Source organism: Anopheles funestus, chromosome 3RL (genome assembly GCF_943734845.2).
Source record: "Anopheles funestus chromosome 3RL, idAnoFuneDA-416_04, whole genome shotgun sequence".
NCBI lineage: Eukaryota > Metazoa > Arthropoda > Insecta > Diptera > Culicidae > Anopheles > Anopheles funestus.
The window spans coordinates 41,549,915-41,576,172 of NC_064599.1; the positions used below are offsets into that span (position 1 = coordinate 41,549,915).

At 40.0% G+C, this 26,258-nt stretch overlaps 2 protein-coding genes across 2 annotated transcripts in view; one reads left to right on the plus strand and one right to left on the minus strand.

Moving 5' to 3' along the window:
* LOC125771863 (uncharacterized) overlaps nt 1–21,778 on the minus strand; it is a 104,960-nt gene extending 83,182 nt beyond the window's left edge. The window contains exon 1 of the mRNA XM_049442960.1: nt 21,143–21,778. The gene's annotated coding sequence lies outside the window, so the exon portion shown is untranslated. The remainder of the gene's footprint in view (nt 1–21,142) is intronic.
* Nucleotides 3,497–8,782, plus strand: LOC125771881 (UDP-glycosyltransferase UGT5-like). The gene is made up of 5 exons (XM_049443021.1): nt 3,497–6,844; nt 6,918–7,005; nt 7,079–7,274; nt 7,393–8,241; nt 8,317–8,782. Exons 1-5 carry the CDS (start codon nt 6,668–6,670, stop codon nt 8,657–8,659), a joined length of 1,653 nt encoding a protein of 550 aa, XP_049298978.1. The 5' UTR covers nt 3,497–6,667; the 3' UTR covers nt 8,660–8,782.
* Nucleotides 21,779–26,258: the final 4,480 nt, after the last annotated feature.

Genomic DNA, 26,258 nt, shown 5'->3' on the forward strand with positions numbered 1-26,258 from the left:
AGGGGTTTCTGTACCCAACCGGAATGACTCGCTGGTAATTGAGTGATTAAAACAAATCTTTTAATGCAAAGGAAATATTTTAAAAGGCAATACGACAAATTCGTTCGTCAGGATTTTTTTCAAATGGTTTAAGTGTCTGTTATGTTGCTTCTTTTATTCAGATAGAACGGCCTGGCCGTATTGTTCCGTTATGTTGCTTTATTGCTATAATTTACATTTTCGTTGTACAAAAACTTACCTGTTCCAAATCTTAGTTCAGGTCAAAAGGGTACTGATGAAGAAAGAAATTTACAACATAAAGTTCTTTATAAATAATAGTTCTAAAATGGTAAAATCATATGGTACGCATGTGTTACGTAAACATGGAACTAATGACTGGGTATAACGAACAATAAATTTACATTGCATTACATCGCATAACTGCAGTTAATTTTAATTGCATACTAAACCACAAATGAATACAAAAACAATTTGAGATTTGATCCAAATCATAATTCTGCGGCAGAGAATTAATGCTAAAATATAGTGCGAAAGCAGAGGGTTTTTAATTTCATTTGGAACATATTTCAAGGCAAGTGAGCAACATTAATTGACCCATGGAGCCGACTGAAAATAATATCTACATGTTTTCTGTTTGTTCTATGTAGTTTCTGTTGTAATGATTATGCTTAGGTTCAAGGAATTTTATATATAATCAATGATTCGATCATCATTATAGTTTATAAAACGTATTTTTATTTCAAAGCTTACGCGACGTTGTGGTGTTAAACAAATAAACATTATCAACCAAAATGCACTCATCAAGTGTTCGACACAGGAAACAAGAGCTGAATGTTCTACACTTACGTAGAATAACACTTAAGACAATGCACTAGACAAGCAGCATGTTTCTTCGTTTGTTTGAAGCAGTATTTTAGTCATCGAAGCTAATGTTATGATGGGTGGCGAGCGATAATGAAAAGTGCAGCCAAACCAGGAAATCGTTTGCTCTCTATTAATAAATCATACAGTGACAGTCGTGTAAGTAAATAAACAGTAAACGCCGCACGCATTGTACCGAATGCCGACGTGATGATAGATGCGCGATGAGTCGCGTATGCTGCATTTCCTGATGGTAACAGAAGAAGCACTTCAATTAATGGTGAAAGTGTCGGAAAATGTTCCAACAAAGGCACATTTGGCTTGTGTGACAGTTTCGCAGTTCGTTGTAATGAGTTGAGGAGTTTTCATTTCTACAATAAAAACGGTATTTAATAAGTAAGTTTAATAAATGTGCATCAATATTTATGCTTCTACCGCTATAGTCGTATAAATCATTTTGCAATAACACGTCTTTGGACACTATCCAAGTTGAAGAATGAAGTGCTAGGGCTACCAACGTTCTCATGAGCAATTAGCTTATCACCCATTACGTTCGACACTGATTGTGTGAAGTTGTGATTTTCCTCCGGTTTGGAAAATGGCATTAAAAAGCAAGCACTACAACCGTCATGGAAATCGGTACGGCAACAAGTCCGTGACAAATTGCACTTTTCGTCCATCGAAAATTGTCGAAAATCCTAAACCCATCCACAAATCCGTGAGAAGAAGCCCCGTTGGTCGTTGATTTCGGCATGTGGCTTTTGGGTGATTGAAAAACATCGTAAATCTTCTAGTCGACCATTCCACCCATCCTCCTACGCTAGCAAACCGAACAGAGCACAATGCACTTCTGCAGTGGCGTAGCGTATCGGAATTGCATAGCCGGGTTGCAAAGTGCCACGTTTACGCCGGTTACGTGTATGAAGGAAAAACGTTAAGGAAAATTGAGAAAGTGAAAATTTTATGGCCCGCTTTTCCGGTACACTTTTCGTGTCGGTGGGGATGGAAATCCTCACCAGTAGGGAATGGGCTTAAATGGGTCCTGAGCAAACGGGTTTCTATGCACGTACGGCAGGGGTTATGATATGATGCTTGGTAGCGGTGTATGGTTAAGTACCTAAGGACCACCAATAAAATGAACATTAATAGCATCTGTAGCTGGTGCTATGCATGGGCGTACTAAACGCTTGGAAACTTTAGACGGTGAGAAAACGAAGCGAAAACCATAGCATTCACAGGAAGCATCTGTGTTTGTCACATGATTTCTAATGTTTCTTTTCATAATGAGAATGTGACGATAGTGGGATTTGGTTTTTTAAGGATGTTTAAATTGGTTTTAGGGAGAAACTTTCCACATTAACAATTGTAAGTTTATTATGGGATGCTTGATAATATTTACCTTCGTGATAAAAAGTTTTTGAAGGAACATGTACAATGAGAATATTGAGCAGTTATTTTTAGTGGTTGAGTGTTAAATAATTTGAAGAGAGAGTTGTTGGCAAGTAATTAATTTTTAAAAATGTCTTCGCTTTTTTTAAATCTAATAACACGAACGGTTCAAAAAAGCAAAATCAGAAAGGTAACTACAGTAACAAGACATTCTCATGTCCAAAACACTGTGTGTTCTTTAAACTAATAAATTGAACACCTAGTTTCGTCGGAATCTACTCCCCACTTAAGGAAGAAGAGCAAACAAAATCGAAAATGACAACTCCATTAGTTTAATGACTTAATAGCAGTCGGTACTCGAACACATTCCCAATGGACGCAATATACCCAACAGTTTACCCATCCGAATATGGTGTTTGCTGGAGCAACCTACAGCATAGTATTATGTACCGGTGTGTTTTTCTTCTTGTAAAACAACAACGTCCACCGACTACCCTGTCCGTTGGATTTTCCGATGCGATTTTTCACATTTTCACATAAACTCCTCGTTGCTATGTTGTGGCTGGCGCGCTAGCTCGCGGATTGTAATGAGTTTAGGTCTATAGTCCCTGAACGGTTTCTAAAGGTCTTGTGGGAGGCATACCTTACCTAGTACGGTTTGTGTATGTACATAATAAATCCCACTTTCTTGTCAGCTGGAATTGCTGGCAAGAGATTTATTATGTTTCGGATGTACTACACGGATGTGGGGTTGGTCCACCGCCAGGTAGCACTGTTGTTGAAAGAACCGCTTTGCGGGTCGATGGAAAAATAGGTTGGAATCAATCAGTGAAAAGGTGCATACTTCAGGGCGGTTTGGTTGGTACGAAGAATAAAGCACATAACCGTCTTTGACTACTCATGCCGAAGAAGTCATTGAATTTAAGTGTGAACTTGGTTTATTACATTTTAACATGCATTGGTTTCATTCAAGGATTGATATTTATTTGAAGCTTTATTTGATTTAGAATCGTTGTATTTTGAAGCATAGCGTCCGGAATAATATAATACGATCTTCGTACTCATTGTATGGCCTTCGAAGATGAGGCTTAAGGCACACCAATGTTCTTCGCATAGAAAGTCTTACATTAATTCATAAACTTTCAATATTAGGCGAGCACAAAAAAAACGTATGAAGTGATCTCCTGGGAAAATGTTAAGCCAAACTTGTTCCAGCTGGACGGGGTTAGTTGATGGATAAAAGATTTATTTCTTGTGCCTTCTAGCCCTAGACCGCTGTGCAGAAGGAAAGCTGCTTAGGAAAAGTTGGACTTATATTGATCGCATTCGAAAGCGAAAGCGTGTGTCCATGTTCCCAGAATGTGGAGAAAGTTATTGGTCCAAGTCGTGTTAGGGGTTATGGTTCAACACTAATCGGGCACATAGGACTTAGTTGGCCAGAATGACTTCCTTCCCGGTGTCAGATCCAGTCCATTCTGGGCGGGAATGACTTTACACGACGACCAACCGAAGAAGGTTGGTTTGATCTTGAAGCCAAACTTATTCTTCACTTGTGTAAAAAAGTTTTACCTAGGAAGGATCTAGATGAAATATGTTTTGCAAATACAAAATGCCTGTAGCAACAAGAAGATGAATTGATGAAGGGTAGATTGAAAGAAAGAGCTAACATATACCTATCTCTTTAAAGACAAAATAAAACAAACTTGTTACTATCTTCAAAATATGCATTATCCATTTTCTAAAAACGATTGATAATACAGAATATAAAAAGGCGTGAAATGCCATGAACAACGTGCATCAAAAACCCTTAAAATCGGAGATTTCATTCTATAAAACCGATGGTATGTGTAATAATCACCCCAAGCAGAATTGAAAGAAAGACCGACTGACCAGGACAAATAGACATCAAGGCTACGGTACTTAGAGCGCAAATATACCCTGACGGATGGGCAGCGCTTGTCCGCAGTTGTAATTGTAATGCTGGCCACAGAGAGAATTTACTGACCAGGTGGGCAAAGACCTAGACGTAAGGTTAAAGGTTTTCCCCGGTGTAAAACGCACGAGCGAGCACAGGAAACAATGCGTGGTATGAATGGATGAATGCGTAGGATGGCAGATGGTTCGAGCATAAATGGTGGCACGAAAACCGTAAAATGAGAGCCGGGAAGCAACAGCTGATGCATTTCGGAGCCCTGGTTGGTTCACTGTGGCGAACGCTGCACCGACTGGTGGTTTAAGGTTGGTGAAACAAACCCGGTAGGGATTTTCGGGTAGGGGTCTGGTCGTGCAAATACGTATCCGACGAGTGTTGGTGGACTTTATTCGGGTGAGGAATTGTTTTGAAACTGGTATGTTACACCTGGGTTGTAAAGGTATGGTACGGATATAATGCAACACGATACTTAAGTGAAACATTCATGCATTTGTCAAGAGCTTATGTTGATGGAGGAAGGGATTTTGTTGTGACGCATGCTACAACACCGTGTTTGTATGATTGTTGAGAAATTTTGCCATTTATTCAAAGAACATGATAGCATCTTAGACAGTAAGGATTACGTTTTCTTGGGTGTAAAGAGCAATGCGTTATGGCAATAATGTTTGAAGCGTATAAGAAGCGTATAGAAAGAAAGGATGCAAATGATGCATTAAAAGATTTATACATAGTTGCTAGATAAAATGAGATGGAACTAAAAACACAGCTCTTTCTTCTTTTAAAGATATTATAAAACGTTTGGTTACAAAGTATTCGTGGTTGCAATGTAAAACGTTTATAGTGATTATATTAATGAGAACAATAATTAATCTATACACATCACAATTTCGAAAAACCCGTCTTTATGAAAAATAAAATTAATATAAAATATAAAACTAATAAACACAATTAGCAGGACCCCAAGCAAGGACTGACTATCCAGCTATGTGATAAAACAAGTCTAGTAAACCAAAAATGGCCGAAGTGACCTTAGAGGTCGTTAAGCCAAGAAAGAAGAAAGAGAATACTTATTTGATCAACAGCTCAAGATTTTACTTCAATAATATATTCCTTCAATAACAAAATTGATGAAGGAAAAGTTTGAAATTCTAAAAAGCATGCAACTCTTTAATAGAACTTATCGTTCAACGGGAATCCAAATGTGTTAAAAATATTGATAAATAAAATAACAAATCATGATAGGATTAAATGAAATGCAAATGTTGATGTTCTATGTGCTTTTTAACCTTTACGGGGGGAGCCGCAGCATTCCAAACCGTGTATTTCATATTTATTCCTTTTAATATTAATTCTATCATTCAATAAACAACCGGAAAGTGATACTAAAACGAACATGTTTAAACATTCGCGTACGTTCATGCTAAATTCGCCGAGTAACGTCCTGCCACTTGTTCTGTTCCACACGAGTTAAACTACACAGCATCCACATTTCTGCTACACATTGTTCATGATGATTGCGACAAAATTCGATTCGTTTCCCTGGCAGGTTTGCCCTTCAGTAAAATTGCCATTTTCCGAGGGAGAACACTACGCATAAAAACTACATCAACTCGTCTGCAGCCCAAACCGATTGCAAAATGCTTTCCACTTCTTTATTGCGTTTATGATAGGAGGGAAATTGTGCGTGTGGATGTGTGGGTGTTCACAAGGGTGTTACTGTTTGCTTTTTGTGTGTCGGGACAGAGGATACACCAGGACACAGCTAGACCAGACATGATGATGTTGACTCGCAGGATACGTTGTTACCATGGTAACAGACATGTTCCCTACACGGGTGAAATGTTGCCCTGCACAGGGACGAAGGAACGTGATTGTTTAAACGTTGGCCACGAGCATTGGAAACTCTGGCTGCAATGAACACCATCCGTGTACCACCGCGTTTTGCCATAATGAACGAAAAATATCGATTTTCTCTCCCTTTTGCATGCTGAATCTGTTAGTTAGTTAGTTCGGCTAAATTGCCCTAGGGAACCATTTTGCCTTCAGGGACACTAAAGATTCCTTTTTTCAAGGTCGATTCAAACATGCCTATCGGGGTGAGAGAAAACTCGATGAAATTTGCACCCTCAGCATCCGGTAGGGCTAATTTGAGCTAAACCAAATGTTCCAGGTTGTGGACGTGTACTTGCTTGAGCCACGGACAAATGAATGTGGCCAATGAAAACAGATCGAGATTACTTCCAACGCGGTGTGCTGGTGGAGCTACGTGGAGCATTTGAATTCGATGTTTTTTCGGACGCCTTATCGAGACCGCTGCTATCAGCAGAAGGCGTGCGACTCGTCGTCACATTATCGGTGCAATGTGGAAGTACGTCTACGTCAGTATGGCTACACACTTCGACTTCAGTTGTTTGACTGTCAGACATTCACACCGAACCTTGCCGTGAGTAATACTCGTGCGTTCCACAATACTGTGAGTGTAGGATGGTCGTCGGAAGTAGATCTCTGGTGGCCCGTACTGCATTGGCGGTGATCGTACTAGCTAACATATTCGACACCTCAAGTGCCGCCAATATTCTGGCCGTGTTTCCAAGCATCAGCAAAACTAATTATATCTTCGGTCAGGTTCTGTTTGAGGCACTCGCTGCAAAAGGCCATAATGTATGTGAGGAAATGTTTTTAAATTGAAAAATCATCGTGAAACGTTGAATTGAGTTTGTGATCCATTTTGCAGCTAACTATTGTAAGTCCATTTGAGATCCAGTATGCGTACGAGAACATTCGACAGCTGAGGATAACCGGCCTGTTTAACCATATCGAAGGTAAGTTAACTGCCAATCATTGGAGCAGCTTATCGCTAGCTACTGATTCTACAATCTGGTTATTTCTGGATAGATTATGGACTGCACGCAAACGTGTTTACCAAGCGAGACAAATCTAGCTTCTATGGTAATACCAATCTCATCTACGGCACGGCAGCAATGGCCGACTATACGTTGGGCCATCCGAAGCTGCAAGAGCTGCTGAAGAACCCGAACGAGACCTTTGACCTGCTAATCCTGGATCAGGTGCTGTGCGAAAGTTTACTCGGGTGAGCAAAGCACCGGCAGAACCCGGTTCCACAACTAACCGAGACGCCATCAATAGGGTCGCCCCCCAACCAAGCATTACCGTGTACAATCTTATCACAAAGCGTCCATGTTCCACAGGTTGGCTTATCATTACGGTGTGCCGGCGATTGTGTACAGCGCGGATGCCTCCAACAAGTATACGAACGAGATGGTAGGGAATCCGCACAATCCAGCCTACAATCCGATTCCTTCGCTGGGGTACTCCGATCGAATGCATTTGGTACAGCGAGTGTGGAACACATTCGTTTCCATCTGCGAGCAGTTTAACTACCGGTACATTTACCTTCCCTCTCAAGAAGCAGTTTACCAACGGTATTTTTCGCTGCGCAACCAACCACCTCTGCTAGATCTCATCCACAACGTTAGTCTGGTAATGGTCAATAGCCATCCAGTGATTAACTTTGCCCGCCCGCTTGTACCGAACATGATCGAGATTGGTGGAGCACACATCAGACAGCTCGAGGATACGGGCTTCTCGCAGGATGTGATCAATTGGGTGGAAAAGGCCAAGAATGGAGTCATCTACTTCAGCATGGGCACCAATATTCGGTCGGCAGATTTCCCCGACAGCTTGCGGGAAGCATTTGTGGGCGCATTTAGCAAGCTTAACCAGGTGTTGATCATCTGGAAGTGGGAAAATGCAACTCTACCGAATCAGTCGGCGAATGTGATCATTGGACCGTGGATGCCACAGCAACAGCTGCTCGCCCATCCAAATGTGCGGCTGCACATTACGCACGGCGGATTGCTTAGCATGATGGAGACAGTGCACTACGGTAAACCGATCTTGGGTTTACCGCTTGCAGGAGATCAAGAGATCCTTGTCAACCGAGCGGTAGAAGCTGGTTACGGTTTAAAGCTTGATTATCAAAATGTTACCGAGGATGGTGTGTTGGATGCGATTAATCAAATTCTCAACGAACCAGAGTAAGTAAGCGTTTGAGATAAAACAATTCCATTCCGCAACAAAACAACATTATAGAAAGAATATTTTTTTCTCAGATTCCGCTATGCTGCGATGAAAGCATCCCGACAGTTTAGTGAGCAACCGCTAAAACCTATGGACAAAGTCCTTTATTACGTTGACTACGTGCTAAAGAAGGACAGTGGCATCAATTACATGCGCAGTGGAGCACTGTATCTATCATTCTGGCCCCGACACGTTGTGGACGTTGCCTCCATACTGGTGCTAATCACCATGATTCCGGTGGGATTGTTTGCCACACTGATTCAAATTATTCTGCGAAAAACTCACGAACGAAAGTTGAAAAATTTATCTGACGTGGGTAAAGCCGTATCAAATGGAAAATCGTTGGTAAAAGATGCTAAAAAGAAGCGCAACTGAACTGAAGTTTAATTTGTTAACATTGGTCGTTAGCTTTTTATAAAAACATACAAAACTTTGACTGAGCTAAGAACCGTTTTATACTATTGTTGTAATAAAAGTAAAAAGTGAAATAATTTATAATGAATGGAATAGTGTATTTACATGACGCGCTACGGCAGATCACGGATTATTGCTGAATCTGCACAATGAGAAAGGCTGCAGAAACCAGCTGAACAAAATTAAGTTATGAAATTTTACCTACATTATAATTTAAACGGGTTTAACTAAGCTTGAAATATGGAAAATGATATTTAGTTTTGGATTTTACTAATATTTAGTTATTTATATCGAAATAAATAATGATCATTCATCATTATGAACTATTCCCAATGTGCGGCAACTGTCAAAATGAAAGTGCGAGCTGCAAAAAGTTTCTCAAATCGCATCTTGCTAATTCACTCAAAGATGCACTATACAAATCAAGAAAGATATATAGGAATATGCCGTACATTTTTTTCCAATTATCACTTTATTCACATTCGGAAGATAATATTTAATCTCTCCACATAATTACAGATCTGTTTTCGCTTGCAAAACGTACCCTTAATAAAACCCCTCCTCATAATGAGACAACTTGGCATGTTAGAAATCCCAAAAATGATTCAAAGAAAGCTGATTCTACGAAAATCTATGCCACTTTTTTCAATGGTGAACCCATTAAATAATCCACCACGATCACCACCACCAACTCTAATGATGCTATTGATGGTGCAAAAACCTCCTAAATGAGCTTAACATATAAGAGTGTTCCTTCGCGTGCTGAAGGACGGGTATGCTTTGTTGATGCAAAAACAAAACCAAAAAGGGATGATATGAAAAAAAAACGGAACGGAACCATATCATATAGAAAGTGAAACATTCGGTGATATGCTGATGGAGTTTCATCAATGCCATGAATGTGTAGACAGATATTCCAGGTTGATTGCCTGCGAATGGTGCGGTGGCCTCAAAGCAGTGGTGATATCGTGCACATACTGAAACACATACGGCTGTGATGTGTGCGGCCATTGAGTGGAACGCGTGTGCAGTTTCGAAACGAAAATGGCAGCCGTGCTGAAACGGCCAACATAAAGTCGACCCTAGTCGATGGATTCGCTTTTCTCCTTTCCTAAGCAGATCAGGACACTAAGCAGCTTAGAGTCAGCAATGTGGCCAATTTTTCCACCATCATCTCTGCCAGTAGTGAGGTGTACTGTACATGTTGTACGCTAACGGGTAAGAAATACTCACCCGTGCATGGTTCGTTCTTCGCATATTTTAGACAGTGCAGGACTGAATCAAACGAACTCGCTGCAATGTTCCTAGCGTGTGATGGAATTGCGTGTGGAGATTTTTACGCAGTTTCACTTTGCTGTGAGTGGAACTGTTTTTCAATTTTTGCTCACTTTTTGTGTAGGAAAATAGAGTATCCACTCGATAGAGTGTCCCTAGGGAGATAGAAATTATCTGACAAAGCCAGCAAATGGAACACATCGTGAGCGAGCATCGTGGAGCTATAAGTTATGTGATGCAAATGCAACTTCATTCGCTTCCCTGTGCGGGTTATATTGTTATGACAACACACTCCACCATAAGCAGAGATAGAATAAGTCAGCGTGAGGTCATTTACGGGACAAGCGTTTCCCTAGGCCCGGTGGGTTTGCTGATGGTGTGATGTGTGTTGTGCATCGATCGACATTGGTTGACGAGCCTGTCCCCAAGCTAAATACACCAGCACACAAACAGCTCCAGCAGCGTGTGATGTGGCAGATGCTACCGTTGGGTTTCCGAACAGACAACAGTATCGTAAATATTTAGATTTCTGCACTATTGTACAGAAGCGTAGAATGTACCGAGTGAATTACCCTTTCGTAAATGGCAAATGTGGACTATGGTTCGTGAGCTTTTAGACATGTTGAGTTTACAATCAACGCAAGGAAGCAGCAGGGAATCGAATCGCAATCGAATTGAGACAAAACGTATCTAATGGCTATCCACATTTCGAACCATTCGCATCTATCTGATTTATTAGATTAGTACCCTAGTAAGTAGATGATGAAAATGCTGGAGGTTGGAATGGATATAACTTCCATGGTTTATACAAAAATAAATAAAGTGAAACATGCATCTGTAGCTCATTAAACACCAAATCTAGGTAGGAGAGTAGTATTGATAAGCCTTTCTTATGTACCACCTTAATTCTCATTTTATCTTAACGACTTGCTCGAAACGCTGAAGTTCAGATTCATGGGACTGTTGTTACCACATCAAACCACATCAAAAGAACATCTATAGAAAGGCGTCTAAACATCATGAAGAAAAATTGTACATTGTTTTGACATTTAGAACTGTATAAGTAATTAATTGAAAATAAACACTTGAAACTATTGAAAGTTATCTTTTATAATGCTTTATTCTGTACCGTAAATTTTCATCATGGGAAATAAATTTAAAAACAATTATAAATTTATCATTCATAAACAAAGTTCCAAACCAGTTTAGCATTGAATATAATTTTCTCTAGAGTAAGCGTTCATTAGAAAAATGGTAATATATACATAAATTTATTACAGAGATATGTTGAAGTATAAAATATTGTAAAAATAAGATTTTATAATATTACACTTAATATTATATCCTATAGAATGGACAAAAACATAACTATAATTTGTTGTAACGATATAAGGAAAGATGATAGAGGAAAGATCCTGGGGTACCAAAAATAGGAGCAAATAGTTTTATATTTTGACAATTTTAACACGAAAATTGACAAATTGCTGACTTCATCACCAGGAGGGGTAAGGAAATTATAACACGAAATGCAACCAAATTTACTTCACAGTAATGGATACACCAGTCCGTGTATGGAAACTGCACAAAAACCCAGATGTAATGTACCCATTTTGAAACTATAATCAGAATTAAATGTCGCAATGAAAATTAGAAAATTTTATTTGTCATTACTTGTTTTGAATTTTGAGAAATCATCAGAAATAATGAGAAATCATTATTTGTTTTAAATTTTATATAAAAACATAAGGTCTTTTAAATGCAATTGAATTATTTAACCCAGCTAAAGGTTTCCACTTTTTATTGTAAATTTTCTGCCACATATCTTAATTTTTTTAACTTTTTAACGTACTATAACTTTATGTACCATCTTCGAATTTCTCTGCTACCAAATGTACTAAATATAATTGAAATTTTAACCTTTATGCATTATATTCGTTGGTTAATGAACAACATTAGCGCATAGAATGGCGCTCAGTCACTAAAGAACCATTTACTGTACAAATTATTATACCTCTCAAATAGGGTTATTAATGACGGTAAAATAAGCCTTTTAACGGATCGTTAGCAGAAAAAAACAACGCAACCCTTTTTTAACCGTTTCAATTCACCATGGACTCAAGGTCGTGATGGAAAATATTCTATACCAACGGTTCTCATGCATTTCACCCTTATTAATTATAACACGGCTGATGAAGGCAAAATTCATATTACCCGTGGTAATTTTACCTAAAACACATTGGGAAACAATTCTACGAGCGGATCAAACGACGGTTTATGTAAAAAAAAATCAAAAAGTGAAGGTCATGTCTTCTGCCAGATCTTCTGACAGATATAGAAATCCTAGAATTCGGAGATCCAGTAAACGAACACCGCTTTGCCCATATCCAGTGACAGGAAGTTCCGGAAGAAAATGTCAGCGTCTCCGTGTCTGAGAAACTGAATCTAAACCACCAAACCGGATAAGTTGAGCAAGTGCAGAAGATTGAAAAAGTCAAGCAGCGCACGCATCAACCGTCGATTGATCTCTTCCTGTGCGTGCGTTGGCGGGTGAAGATATCGAAAACCAATTCATTGCCTTACTCACCTTTTACTCGCCACGTACAGTTGTGGGGCCCTGATTTGAACATGTTTGCCACGCACAGAACAGAAAAAAAACTTAGGCAATATTAGGCAACGAGATGCTGATTCTCATCCAAACACCCGCATATCTCCCCCGAGAACGGAAGAATCTTTCTCCAGTCGGTTTCGTTTGATGCCTATATCTCCTGCAACATATTTGTTTTAAAACGCCTGTGCACGAAACGCGCAAGATCACGAGATGTTGTGGCAGTGGAGAATGGTGAAAAAAAATACACATGTACCACGAAAAAAAATCGAACAAATAATCAAACAAGCGGTACATATTCATTTCCAAAATAAACACCTCCACCCGGTTGGCACAGTTGTGTCAGTAAGCATTCGCGGTTCTATTCCGGGTTCCGACAGCTGACTTATTGCATAATGTTCGTTAGCCGCTGGCGACCAGTCGTGACTTGCTGCATCTGCCCTAGTGTTTGCCTGGATTGGGGATTTGTGAATTCTTCACTGACATTAGGCGTGCAAGCTGCGCAATAAGAAGGCACGTGCTGGGAAATATAGAAAGCTATTGAAATGAGGCACAAGGAACAGACAAGTACGCTTCCGTGAAGCTAGAATGAAGAATGTTTATTATACTCCTGGGGAGTGAAGAAAATTTACTGCAACGGTATAAAACCATGTCCACGAACTTTGAATTAAGAAATGCTTGCTTCTAAACCAACCGGAAAAGATGGAAGACGCGTCCATTCTAATGCGCAGATGAAAATGAATGTGAAACCAATCGCTGGTACCGCCATCTATTTGTCGGATATTAAAATTTCTGACCCCGGCAAATGGAAATGTTAAAGAGTGATTTAACCGTTTCTTGCATCGGCCTACGGTATACTTTCTATGCCGGTGCACACGCACAGAGCATCATCGTTCAGCATCGTCGAGATGCAGACGGTTGATAAGGAATGCATACGAGCTGGCTGGGTTTGTTAGTGCAGCGATAAAAACGAACTCTTATGCGGGTCGATCGATCTTCGCTTGGGAGATGAAACTGGAAGGAATGGAACAAAAAATATGAAAACGCAGCTCTCATTCAGCTGCGACATGTGGTGGTTACGAAGGGAAGCTGATAAATGGTAACTGTTGCCAGCCGATTTTAGTCCCTTTTTTCCCAATGTTGCATCGTTGCAGTGGTGCTGCATCTAGCTATTGATGGTGTAGCTGAAATAGCTTAATCTTGATGATCGTCGAAGGGTGATTTTATTTACGACCGGATAAATTAGCTGATTATGAAGCACGATTTGCAAAACGAGGTGCAAAAAGTAATGCTTCAAACTTACGAGGGGATTCAAATGCAATTATGATGGGATATTCATAGATCTCTTAGTGTAGTATTCTGATGCTACAAAACATACATTTTTCTTATACTGGATAATGTTTAAAGCATAGTAAACGAACATCATTTTCTACATTTTCATTCATGCAAAAACGATCGATCCTTCGTTCATTCAACAAAACGAAACAAACTTTCTAGCCCTGTTTCGGAACGGAACTTCCGGGGAGTTTCGGCCTTACACCGGATGTCGGTCTCTCCGTATGGTCAACCTGTCGTTAACCTTTGACTAGGCAAAAGCGTAAACAGATAGCATATGCAAACAATGTGAGCTTATCACCCCCGGAGCCTTTTTTTCTCTTACTATTCCGGTGTGCCAGGTTTTTTTTCATTCGGCCACAAACACAAACGGGTTTTGATGTGATGCGTTTGCTTCGTGTATCGTTTCTACCGGTACGACACAGGTCCCGATGGCCCGTTCAAAGGAAACACACAAACCATTCCAAATCATCCCGTTGATGATCCTGGGCTGGGAAGAGGGTTGTCTTTGCCACACGCACACTCACATACACATATCTCCATTAGCCGTGCTGTGAAGGGACGAACCGTGAATCGATTCCGGTGAATTGTCAGGTAGTGGGACTTCATGAGGGAAAATCAAAAACCCTGAAACATGCACCTTTTCGGTGGAAGGTATCATTATAGGAACGTATCCGTTATTTGCCTTGCCTTTCTACCTGTTTGCTCTGGCGGTGTGTCCTGTATGCGCCTTCAGCTTGAGCAAGCGCCATTTGCACAGGACAAGTTTACATCTTCGTGGTGGGATTTTGTTATTTTTTAAACATATTTTTAAAACGTTGATTTCATGTTTCGGGTTTTTGAGAGGTAGTTTTTTTTCTTTGGTATGTACTCTTTAACAGTGGTTGCCGTTTTCTGTGTTCTTTGAGCTTCTGTCACCGGGAATGGAATCAAAGGAAAAGCGTACGGTTGTAGAGGATGCTCGGAAGCGTTGAGTAACAGCACGAATAGACAGAAGCGCTTACCTTTCGTGTGTGCATGTGCTTTAAAAAAGCACACGAAAGTAATCGTGAATGACAGGAAAAGAATTTATGGAAGGATACATTTTGACGTTTTGAAGATCGAACCGCCATAAGGATAGCCAAGGAGCGTGATATTAGGCGATAAATTTTACTTTTCTCTTATAGGAAGAGAAATTGGAGTTGAAAATTGATGGTTCGTAAGTTCCTTTAAATTTTGAAATGCTTAAAAGATGAAATACTTCTTGAAACCTTTCCTTACGTTTTTAATAAGCTTATAAATGAATAGATTTTTCTAAAATAATAATATTGCCTAATATCACAAACATATAATGCGACAAAAAAGCGATGTAATAAAATTAAATAAAAGATTGTAAAAGACTAAAGAAAAGAAAAACATAATCGACAGAGAAACGATTGTTTAGGTTTTGGGGTTTATGTTCGATGTTCGAAAAGAGAGAAAAACCACTATGGTTTCATGAAGAGAAGAACCGTAATAAAATCACCATAAATGTATCAAATTACCAACCGCTTCGATCGAACCGATCCTTCCCAAAAAGGATGAAAAGTAAAATTTGATCTTTTTTTCTATCTCAGGCCTTTTCATCGAACGGAACACGTTCGATACCGATCGAATAGTTGCAATAGGTGACATACGGAAAGGATAGGAGATTAGAAGGAACCAAAATCAAACCAACGGGTGATAGACTAAAGCCGAAATGCACAATTCAGCACAGGATGCTAGACAATTGAGAATGCTTGGAAGATTTTTTTTAATGTTTGTTATTCGGTACCGGTTTGTTCTTACTCGACCCCATACCGGGAGAGTATCGGGACATGCACACCGGTAAAGTGGCATCGGCTTTTCGGTTGCCAGTTTCGAAGGGTTTCGGTACGATTTATGGCACTGCAGTGGAAAATTAACAGGAGTTAATTTTCGGTAGTGTCCTAATTTATGAGTACTTGCCGTGGTTGGAAACTTCAACATCTGGTTTGGTTCGTGCTGAGGTGTTGTTAGTAGCGATGTGTAGATTTTCAACTTTTTTTTTCTTGTTTGGTATGTACAGAATCCCGAAAACAGTTAGGGATAGCGTGCAGATAGAAAGATGATCGATTTATGTGTTACTAATATGAAGAACTCCGCCTTCTATTTTGTTAGGAAAAAATCGTAAAATATAAATTGTTGGCAAGGAAACAAGAAGTTCTTTTAGGAGGAATCCGTTTAACTGGCTGGTTTGAATAATAACGTTACAAAGATTAAAAGCGAAGCTTAACTTCCGTAGAGAAAATCACACAAACGCAACATTTAGGAACCACAATGTCCTAACTTTGCAGCGCGAAATCTCGTAAAAAGCAAATGTAACATTAGATGCAAAAGTACACCCGCACGTAACATTTGCATATGCATCTCAGATTTGATTGCTTTTAGCTTCCCTTAACACCTTTGGCAGTGCAATCGTAAACAAAGTTCTCCATTAGCATCAACTGCAAGTGTAAGTGTGCATGCAGCAAGCAGAAATTGCACCGTTGCAATTCGGATAGCAACTTGTACGTTAACGGAACAATCATAACCGTTACCGTTTGGTCCTTTCTGGTATTACGCACGTGGTAAACGTCCCCGGATCCGGCTCTAAAGAGGGTTTTGTGCTTTGTGCGGCACCATTTATTGCCAGCATTACCGATGCGGTACGGAATGTAAACAGGATAGAATTATCCCTGCAAAGGGTGCAGGTGCATCCGTGCAATTCCCAAACGCATCCCCGTTCTGTTGCAGTTCTCTTGGTTCTGGCGGGTTTGGCGAAGAACGGCTAAGATACTTCACATTGCACCGCCGAGAGCGGATTGTTTGCACAAATGGGTTAGAAAGCTAACGAAATATAAACATCCCATGTTTGATCTTGTGCATATCGTGTAATTTTAACAAGATTAAGAGTACATCTTAACGTTCCGTTGGCATGATTTGTGTGCAGTTTTGTAACCGTGTATGAAAGTGAAGGCAATCTTTCCTTCCGATGAAGACGAACGTAGCAAGTTATGTTTTTTTCTCTCCATTTTTTTCGTTTATGTTTTGTTAAAATTAACTCACTAGAACAACATCCCATCACAAACATCCTATCCTAACATCGTTCTACGAAAATTGAAAGCAATTTTATTGTGGGGTTTCCCCGGACTCATCGTGTCTCAATGGTGACGAAAAGCGATCGGCAGGGATCACTTCACACTTGAACGTATTGGAAATTGTATGTAGGTCATTGGGAATTGGGGGTTTTCAACCGCACCACGGGGAACGTGATATACCGGTGCTCAAAGCAACAGCGTGCCACTGTCCGAACAGGTTACGGAAAAAAGTGCATCACTTTCTGAAAACATCTGCCCGGCTTTCGGTTTCGGTTCGGTATTTTGGACTTCCTGCTGTGAACATACAGTGCCGAAACGTCTCTATACCACAGCATGTCCGCTTGTTGGTCGGAGATGATTTTATTTTAACTTGGAAAAAACGGACCAACTCTCTCACCCCATAAAAATGCATGTCATTCATGGAGTTCCCTTCTTCGCCTTCCCTTACCTTATGGCTTTTGCCCGCGATCGTACGACTAGCGATGGTTTGATGGCAGAAATAAGCGTCATTGTTTGTACGTTCGATATGTTTTATGGATAGTTAAATCCACAAGCGGACGACTTTGCCTTACTGTAGGCTGCACGGCCGCTAAAGCTGCACGGCCTATGCAAAATATTTGCTTCTCCACCAGCATCACGTGAAAGTTGGTAGTTGATGAATGGGGTAGACCGCGTGTAAGGCGTTTCGAGCCGTACCAGATCTGCGTCGTTTGAAAATTGCGATTAGATGCGGGCGATAGGGAGCTGTGGCTGCCTGCAGGCTAACGGTTTCAGTGCCCAGGGACGGAAGTGCACTGAATTAAGCCAATTTAAAGCAGATCGTACGCCAAATCGGTAGTGCAGTGGTGATAGTTTACGAGTAGGAAAGCAAGCATGTTGGTTTATACGAAAAGTTGTAAATATTTGCAGCTCCGCACAAGAAAAGCTGCAAAGTAAAGGCAAATGGGGGTGCTGGCACCCGACATTGCGTATACAATGAAACATTACTTTAGTTTGGAAAGATTAATGCTTAGCTTGAATGGATAAATGAGGTTTCTGTTTTTTACTAGCTGGATAAAATTTTCCCTAGCTTGATGCAATACAGGAAATTAGATGTCTTGCTCAACCATATCTAAACCATCACTTCACTCTTTGTGGGTATTAAGTGTAAATCCAAAGACGATAAAAAAATCTGTGTGCCATTCTTGTCGTTAAGGTACAAGTATATTAAAATAAAAAAAACTACGACCCTGGCCGTGATGTGAAAATATTATTAATTAATATTTAATATTGATTTATGCATAACGATATCGAAATGCGACTGTAATATCATTTATTGCGATAGAGGATGTAAGCAATCGTTGTTTGGGGCAACAACATTTAAGGAATTTTGAGTAATTTAAGCCAAAATGGTATGTAAATTATACTAATATCATTGTGTAGCACTATTTCTATATTATGTTTATTATTTGACAAGTATAGTTTTACAGTTAATCAAAAAGCGGTTTGATATTTCAAGTTATACGGAAAGTTTTATCTTTAAAAGTTAAATCCCCAAAGATGGATTGAAGTTATTTATTAATATTTCTATACAATGATATTCAGATTGGGTACTAAATTAGTAGGATTTACCACCGAAGAATTCGGCAAAGAACCTCCAAGTATCACTGTAAGTATGTCTTAGGAAAGATTATCTTTTATTTTTAATAATTTACTTGACAATACAAGAAATGAGGAAAATAAGTGTGGGACAACATGTCAGGCATATGAACTGTGGTAGGGATCTTGATGTATACGAACTAGAAAAGAGTTCACAAATTGTAAAATGATTTCTAAGGACAAGCAAATATACCATCGTATATTTCAAGCCATTCGTTGCATAAAACATTAAACGCACTAAATATTAAGAACCAGAAGTTTAAATTTATGCCAAAAAGTGAAGCTGCACTTCTGGTGGGATGATCAGGAAGTTATTTATTATGAGCTACATGAAAAGGACCAAAAGGTAAAGTAATAAGTTTGTGGGTAACAAATTAAGCGCTTGTATGAAATTATATAAATGTTTTCCTGTATTTTTGACTTCAGCTATTTATATCCCTTATTAGGACCAAACATTTGTTTAAGTCTGAGTAAATTGAAAAATCATTGTCACAAATCAGTTTTATGTTTGTTTCGATTCTGACTCAGTATTTTATTGATCATGACCTTATTTTGTTCTCGTGATTTTTACTTATTTCTCAACGAAGTTTATTTTGGTATAAAAAATAAGTGTTTATCGGTTGTTTAAATTTATTTTAAACAACAATTTTAAATTAAAGCGACTATTGTTTATAACGTTATAAACATATCTTGGTTGTAAAGGAATGCGGAATGTTTATATTATTTGACCACGAAATTGAGTCACTAAATAAAGCCGTGTCGATACAAAACTTTACTACACCTATAATTGTTGTTTCCGCTAATACTGATTCCCTTTATGTAAAACACAACGAACAAACACAATATTGCTTGCTAAATTTTGCCCTGAAACAACGATGTAAGCTGCAGTAAGCAAAATGAAATAAACATCCTCCATTTTTCATGGTGAGGGTCACCGAGTAAACATCCGATCGATTATAAAAAGAAATGATGGCCATAGCCCCCCAATGTTTAAGAAAAAAACCCCCCGTAACGGAACTTTACAAATGAAAAACGAAAAAAAAGGGAACCCCTCATTCCGTCATTTCCCCTGTACGGGGAGGGCACGTGCCAATGCAGCTATTTGGACCCCGTTAGATAGAACATTAAAATATACATACATCGTAATGTCTTTCACGTGCCACACTGCGACGTGCGTGCGTGAATGCGACTTTATGCGTGCGTGTGTGCGTTTCCACGCAAGGAAAAAAATGCATCCAAAAAGCAGCACATTTATTGTAATGGAGGTGAACGTTGACAAAGTGAGCTCATTTGGTCGACGATCGATCTGAGATTTTGTGAAGGTGTGGTAGAGATGTTGTCGCGTGGTACCAATCCGCATGGAGAGAGATTTTAATCAACCCAATTGAGGGCCTATCGATGCCTGTGGTGATAGTTGATAAGATGCAAACCGCAGATTGTAATTAAGGTGTAATGAGCTTCGTGAGATGAGATGAAATTAAACTGACCCTATCGCTATGGGTTGGTTTTAGCCGAGCTCCTCTCGGTCATCGTTCAGGGAAGGGAGGTAAATTAAAAACACACCCAACGATAGAGGGATGAAATCTGGTTCGCCTTTTCTCCCGGCAACTCGATAGAAACCCCCGATGGTTGGCCTCGATGGGTTATCGATGAACGTTACCATCGGCTAGTACTAATATTGCGCTCGGGCTTTTCGCTCCTCGTCAACCCTCCTAGGGAGACAAGGGTTGAGCATTCAAGTAAGTAACTAGAAGAAGCACGATGTCGCCGTTGTCACGTGCTGGGAAAATGTAGTAATTAATCGAGAGTCATACTACCATCGGTTGGAAGGAAACCGGTAGTACCGGTAGTGGGTTTGTCCCGGTGTGCGTGTGCGTTTCATAATTTTGTCGTAAAAAGTATGTTTTATGAGTTGTGGTACGGTGTGCCAGTGGAGCAATCTTTATGCCGTGTAATATAGGTGAGGTTGGGAAGGAAGGAGCTGTGAGAAAGAAAGGAATAAAAGAGTGTTTTTCCCGATTCGATCACAAGTGCGGGCGGATGTGTATATGGTTACGGTGGTGTAAAGCTTCGCCGGAAGGCACACCGGGCAGATTGTGCTATCATGGCTAAATTATGATGTATTTTTATGGTTTATTTTGGGTTTCAAAATATGAGCCATTCAAAGAAAAGAAGAACGAAGCTAAGGAAGATTGTTTAGTAAGGCGTGTCGTTCGCAATGGGCGATACGTGGTCTGATGAAGTACATATTTATGTTCTTCAAATTTTGCTTATGTCTTAAAGAATGCCCATGACTGGGTTTTCTTTTCTAAAGTTAAAAAAATCTTTTCATTGATACAAAAAAGATGAAAATATAATCCAATTGATGTGACAGTAACTTTTTTTACGATGCTTTTAAAGCACCAGCAAGTGATTTATATTGGTTTGATTCCAGAAGCGTAGAACACATACCATTTTTTGGCTACTTTCACGTACCTGCGCGACTCGGATCGATAAATTCCTTCGAACGCCAGTGGAAGGAAACAGGACACAGAGATGATTCCTTCCTGCACTGTGCCTTATGCTTTGTGAATCATTGCGCGTCTCAAGAAACCCCGAGCGGTAACAGTTATCCCGTTTGCATTTTCACGCTATATCACTAACACCGGGAAAAAACGAGAAAACACGCTTTTCACGCTGAAAACTGTACCGAAAAGGAAATTGCTTTGTTCGAACAATTTTCACCTTACATTGCACGACACTTTTTAAGCACAACACCGGCAGGTGACTCCCTGAGCAAAACGGACTGTGATTTTCGATCACAAAACACACACAGGAAAAACAAATTGCCTTTGGATCGATTGCGTTTGTTCACGGCACACTGCCATTAGGAAAATTCAATCCAAAATCATGAAAACACGGCACACCGAGAAAGTAATAAATGCGAAAGAACCGAAATGAAGACAAACTACACGCCTGTGTGTCGGGGGTTCGCATGCGTGCAGGTATGGAGGCAAATTTAGCTGTTTACAATTTTCCTCGCCGGAAAACTTATCCACCCCAAAACCGAGCGGTACCGCGTTTGCGTACGAAAGAGAGGGAGCAATGTTGAAGGAAAGCATAGTGGGATGCGCGTGGGCAAGGATTATTTGACAGCTGTAAATGGGTTTGAAATTATTTAGGTAATTAAATTAAAACGGTTATAAAAATTAGTTTAAAAAATTAATTCTGTGTAAAAAACAAACAAAAAACGTTTAATTATAAAAGTTATAGGTAATTTCTGGAAAACTTGTTTTATTTTCGTGGCGTTGTGGTAGCGGGCTGTTTTTTCGGTACCAAACCACATTCAGCATGGGTTTTGCAGCAACAAGGATAAATAAACAAATAAATCCGAAAAAAGTAATAATAATTTTAACGTATAAATTGCTGCGCAATATTGTGAGTTGTTGTAGGATTTGAAAGATACTGTAAGATAAAAAAAATAATAAGGTTCCTCTCTGGTTGCCCAAACGTGTAGAGAGAAACCATTGTGCGACAGAAGTAGAAAATTGCATTTTTAGTGATAGCAGAATATATTAAATGTTAAATGTGGGATGTGTTTTATTTCATTTGATTTTTTGGTATTTTTTGCAATTCTCCGGCGCGGAAAATCATAAAATAAAAATAAAATCAATTAATAAACACATTGCATAAATTTAGGCGTTTTACAAAAATTGCATACCAGCAGGTTGTGTAATGTTTCGATTGCATACATATTTGGCTGAGGTTGTTGAACTGAGGCATAGAGAGCGCTGTGAGTAGTTGAACATGTTGTGTGTAGATGTCGCTACAGAAACAAAATAACGATAATCGTCGATTCAAATTTGCTCGTTTTTTTGACGATGTTATTAGTTGATTTAAATTGGCAGCCGTAGGTTTCGGTGTAGAAGTAAATTTCTGCTTCTTATCCTACGATACAACTGCTTTACGGTCTTAACCTGCTACAAGAGTCCTCTAAACCAATCACGGTCGAGTACTGTTGTCAGACAAACTAATGTCGAGGCCTTTCTGACGGACGCATCAATGCCATCAGTTCATTTCATGTTGGGCCAACCACATTACCGGGGGCGGCCCGGTGGTGCATGTGATAAACGGCGCCAGTCCACACGGCCGGACCAGGTTCAAATCCGGACCGCCCCCCCAGGTAGCAAGGACTGACTATCCGGCTACGCGGTAAAATATGTCTAGTAAGTCAGAAATGGCCGGCGTGACCTGTAAGGTCGTTAAGCCAAGAAGAGAGAGCCTATCACGTTTCCTCCGACCATGTAAAATTTTACTGGTCCGTTCATTTTAGTTTCATCATCAGGCTACCGGATTCTGGCCAGTATAATCGTTATACAATATTGAAGCCACTCCTCCATTGTACTTACAAACACATGTGGCCAAAAATTCTCTGAGCATCTTCCTCTACAACTTAGCTAAGAGGGTTTCGTCTAGTGATATTCTCCGAATCGCACCCACGGCTCCGAACCGCTTCCGAACATAGCAACTCCGGCTCCGATTCCGGCTAGGTTAAAACCACGGTTACGCCTGGAGCCCTCCGGAGTCGTCCGGAGCCGCTAGTCGGCAGCCGGAGCCGTCGGAGCCGTCGGAGTAGTCCGGAGGCGTCCGGAGTCGTCCAGAACCATTCGAAGCCGTCGGAGTCGGCTGAACCGTCGGAGTTGTTGGGGCTGAAATGAATTGAAATTAAAGAGTGCTTTAAGTCGTCCATGATACAGTGATATAATCTGGATTAGTGAAATCTGCCGCTGCCGGCTAGCGGCACCGGACTGCTCCGGACGACTCCGATGGCTCCGACGGCTCCGGATAGCTCCAACAGCTCCGGCTGCCGACCAGCGGTTCCAAACGGCTCCGGGCGGTTCCGAACTCGGAGTATTGCACCTACCTTCCGGAGCCGCCTCCAAAATTGATGGAGTCATTCGGAAGCAATTCCGATTTTTTGTCGAATTTAACCATCACTAGTTTCGTCAGGGGATGTGACAAACTTGAATAAAGTCTCCAAATCTGTGTTGCGAATGGTCCTGTCGATCGATTGGTCGCAGAGTAGACAAGCTAAAACACGGTACATCCATTTCCATGGTACAGACCCTTGTTGATTGCTCAGAGTTTTCCATGCTGAGGTCTTAAGAGCTTTACCAGTGACGTAGGTCATTATCATGCGTACAAGTCTGGTAAGCTTGGCCGAGAATCAAAAAGAGCAGATGGCGTCAAATAGTTTTACCCTGTATCATATCATATCATTGCGACCTTGCATTCAATAAAAAGTTAGAAGGAGTTCAGATGGTCGTATGGGATTTGTCGCATGGAAAAGTGCAAATATAGCCTTTGCAGTTGTTCAGTTTTCACAATGAGTGATCATCACCACAATCGACGCACGTTAAGATAAATTTCTTTTAGAAATGGAATATATTAATTGTTTATTAAAACATTACTTTCCCTTAATTCTTATCTACTAATCGCTAATAGTTACGAATTAATAACATTTACTAGATTATTTGGCCAGGAATCACTGAAACAACAAAATTGTAGCGCTCAAAGACTGTTCGTCGCAGGACTGTGGATACTGTGGAGTCCACAGTGGGGACTATTTGGACTATTCGCTGGACTCTCCGCGAGATGGCGAGATACAAGTTCCGTGCTTGATTACTATTTGACGTAGGGGAATGTCGTACTCGTTTTGACGCGATTGTGATGTGCCGTGAGTTCAACTACGTTTGTGATCGTTAGGAACCGAACATGTCGCGTTAAGTTTTTCTTAATTGTATTCGCATTGGGCGGCCTTTTAACGGTCCGTCGGATTTAAGAAGAAAATAATAATTTCAAGATACACTATCTATCAATAAAAACTAACATGCATTTACACATTACAGTTGTATACTACACTCTATATCAGAGATCGTGTGAGGAAAACACATCATTCGAGATGTTCATAAACCGTTCTATACCCTCTAGCACTTTAGCAAGTTCAATTGAGGTTTTGGTCTCTTTGAACAGAAATAACTGAAATGCATTTAAGCTATTCAATTCCTCAATTTTTTTCTCCTTTCATAAATCTCACGATTATATACAAGAACTCAATGTTTCAGTTGATATTAAGCGGGATCACATCGATTGAAGCATTTTACCGAATGCTGAACATATTGTGATCTTTGTTCTACCACTTTCTTTACCTCAGTTTATGATTGCTACATTTGTGTGATAGCTTTTTACCATTTGCGTAACTTCTTTTGATGCCATGTTTGTGCACCGGGAATGCTCAATTTCTCAATTTCTTTTCCTATGTTTTCATCGTCCTTCCGCCCTTCCTTTCCCGATATTAATTTTAATTATGATTGTTTATGAAACTAGCAAAATAGGAAATTACCAACTTTGTCGTCAACGTCTTGGAACAATTACGATTGCTGTACGGTTCCACTGCAAAGCAGAAGCCGCGCAGTACGATGACAACTTAACGGCACTCGACGAAGAATCAAACGGCAAACCGAGCTGCATCGAAACAGACACACATAATCCTTCCCCACGTTACGCTGGCTACGTTTCGAGCACATTGCCCGGATGCTCCGGATGCGCAGCGGAAGATGATACGGTGGGGCAAGAAAACGGGGGGGGAACTTGGTGGTGGTGGTGGTGGGTGTGAAAGGCGGCTCAGAAGTATGGTTCATTTCCCGGAAGGAAAAGTTACAATAGTTTCACACCTACAGCACACGATTTCCGCTTTGGCATTTCAATTATGAAGGAAATCGTTACGCTCGCTGAGAAGGGCTCGCCGCAAGTTGCACCAGAAGAAATGACTCCAGGGTGTGACTTTCGAGGGCGGGGGCGGTGACGGGCAGTAAAGTCCTTCTTCCGGCATTACTTTAAGACCGAGAGTCGGACCACCGAAGGGAAGAAAAGGGATGTTTTATTAGTTCGGATGACGGTCTCTTTGTTTCTTTGGCTGGTGGTTGTGGTTGATGGAAGTAGTTTTTCCTTTCCATTGTCCACTGTTGTACTGGTGAGAAAGAATGGGAGTAAAGTAAAAAAAAAAAAATACAGCACACAAGAACACACGCAGTAAGTGAATCGAAGGAGTTTTTGCAAAGAAATAAAATAAAAAGTTACGGTAGTGGGAAACAAACAACCGGAACAGAGTACAGAGATTCATGTTGAAGCGTATGCTTGAATTCTGCTTTGGTGCAGGGATTTGTTGTTTTTTTGGCGCTGAAAGCAATATTCACTCGAATATCAAACATTTTGGTAGAAATCTCTAAAATGGTGAATACATTTGTTGAACATATTTCGTTTCAATTAAATGTACCATAAACAATTTGAGATACAAAAAATTAGGTGGACATTACAAAAAAATTCTTCCCAAAATGTAACTTAAAACAAATTAGTAACAGAACATGATAATTATCCTATATCATGGAAAATACTTCGGTCAAATTATTTACAATTTTCGCCTTAAAACCAACAGTAAACTTAAAGATTATTTTTTTTGTGTTCAAAAATACTTTTGCTTAGTATTTTGTTATAGTAGATTTGTAACACAATAACAATTTCATATCTTTCTTACTGATTACTTCTTTACTGT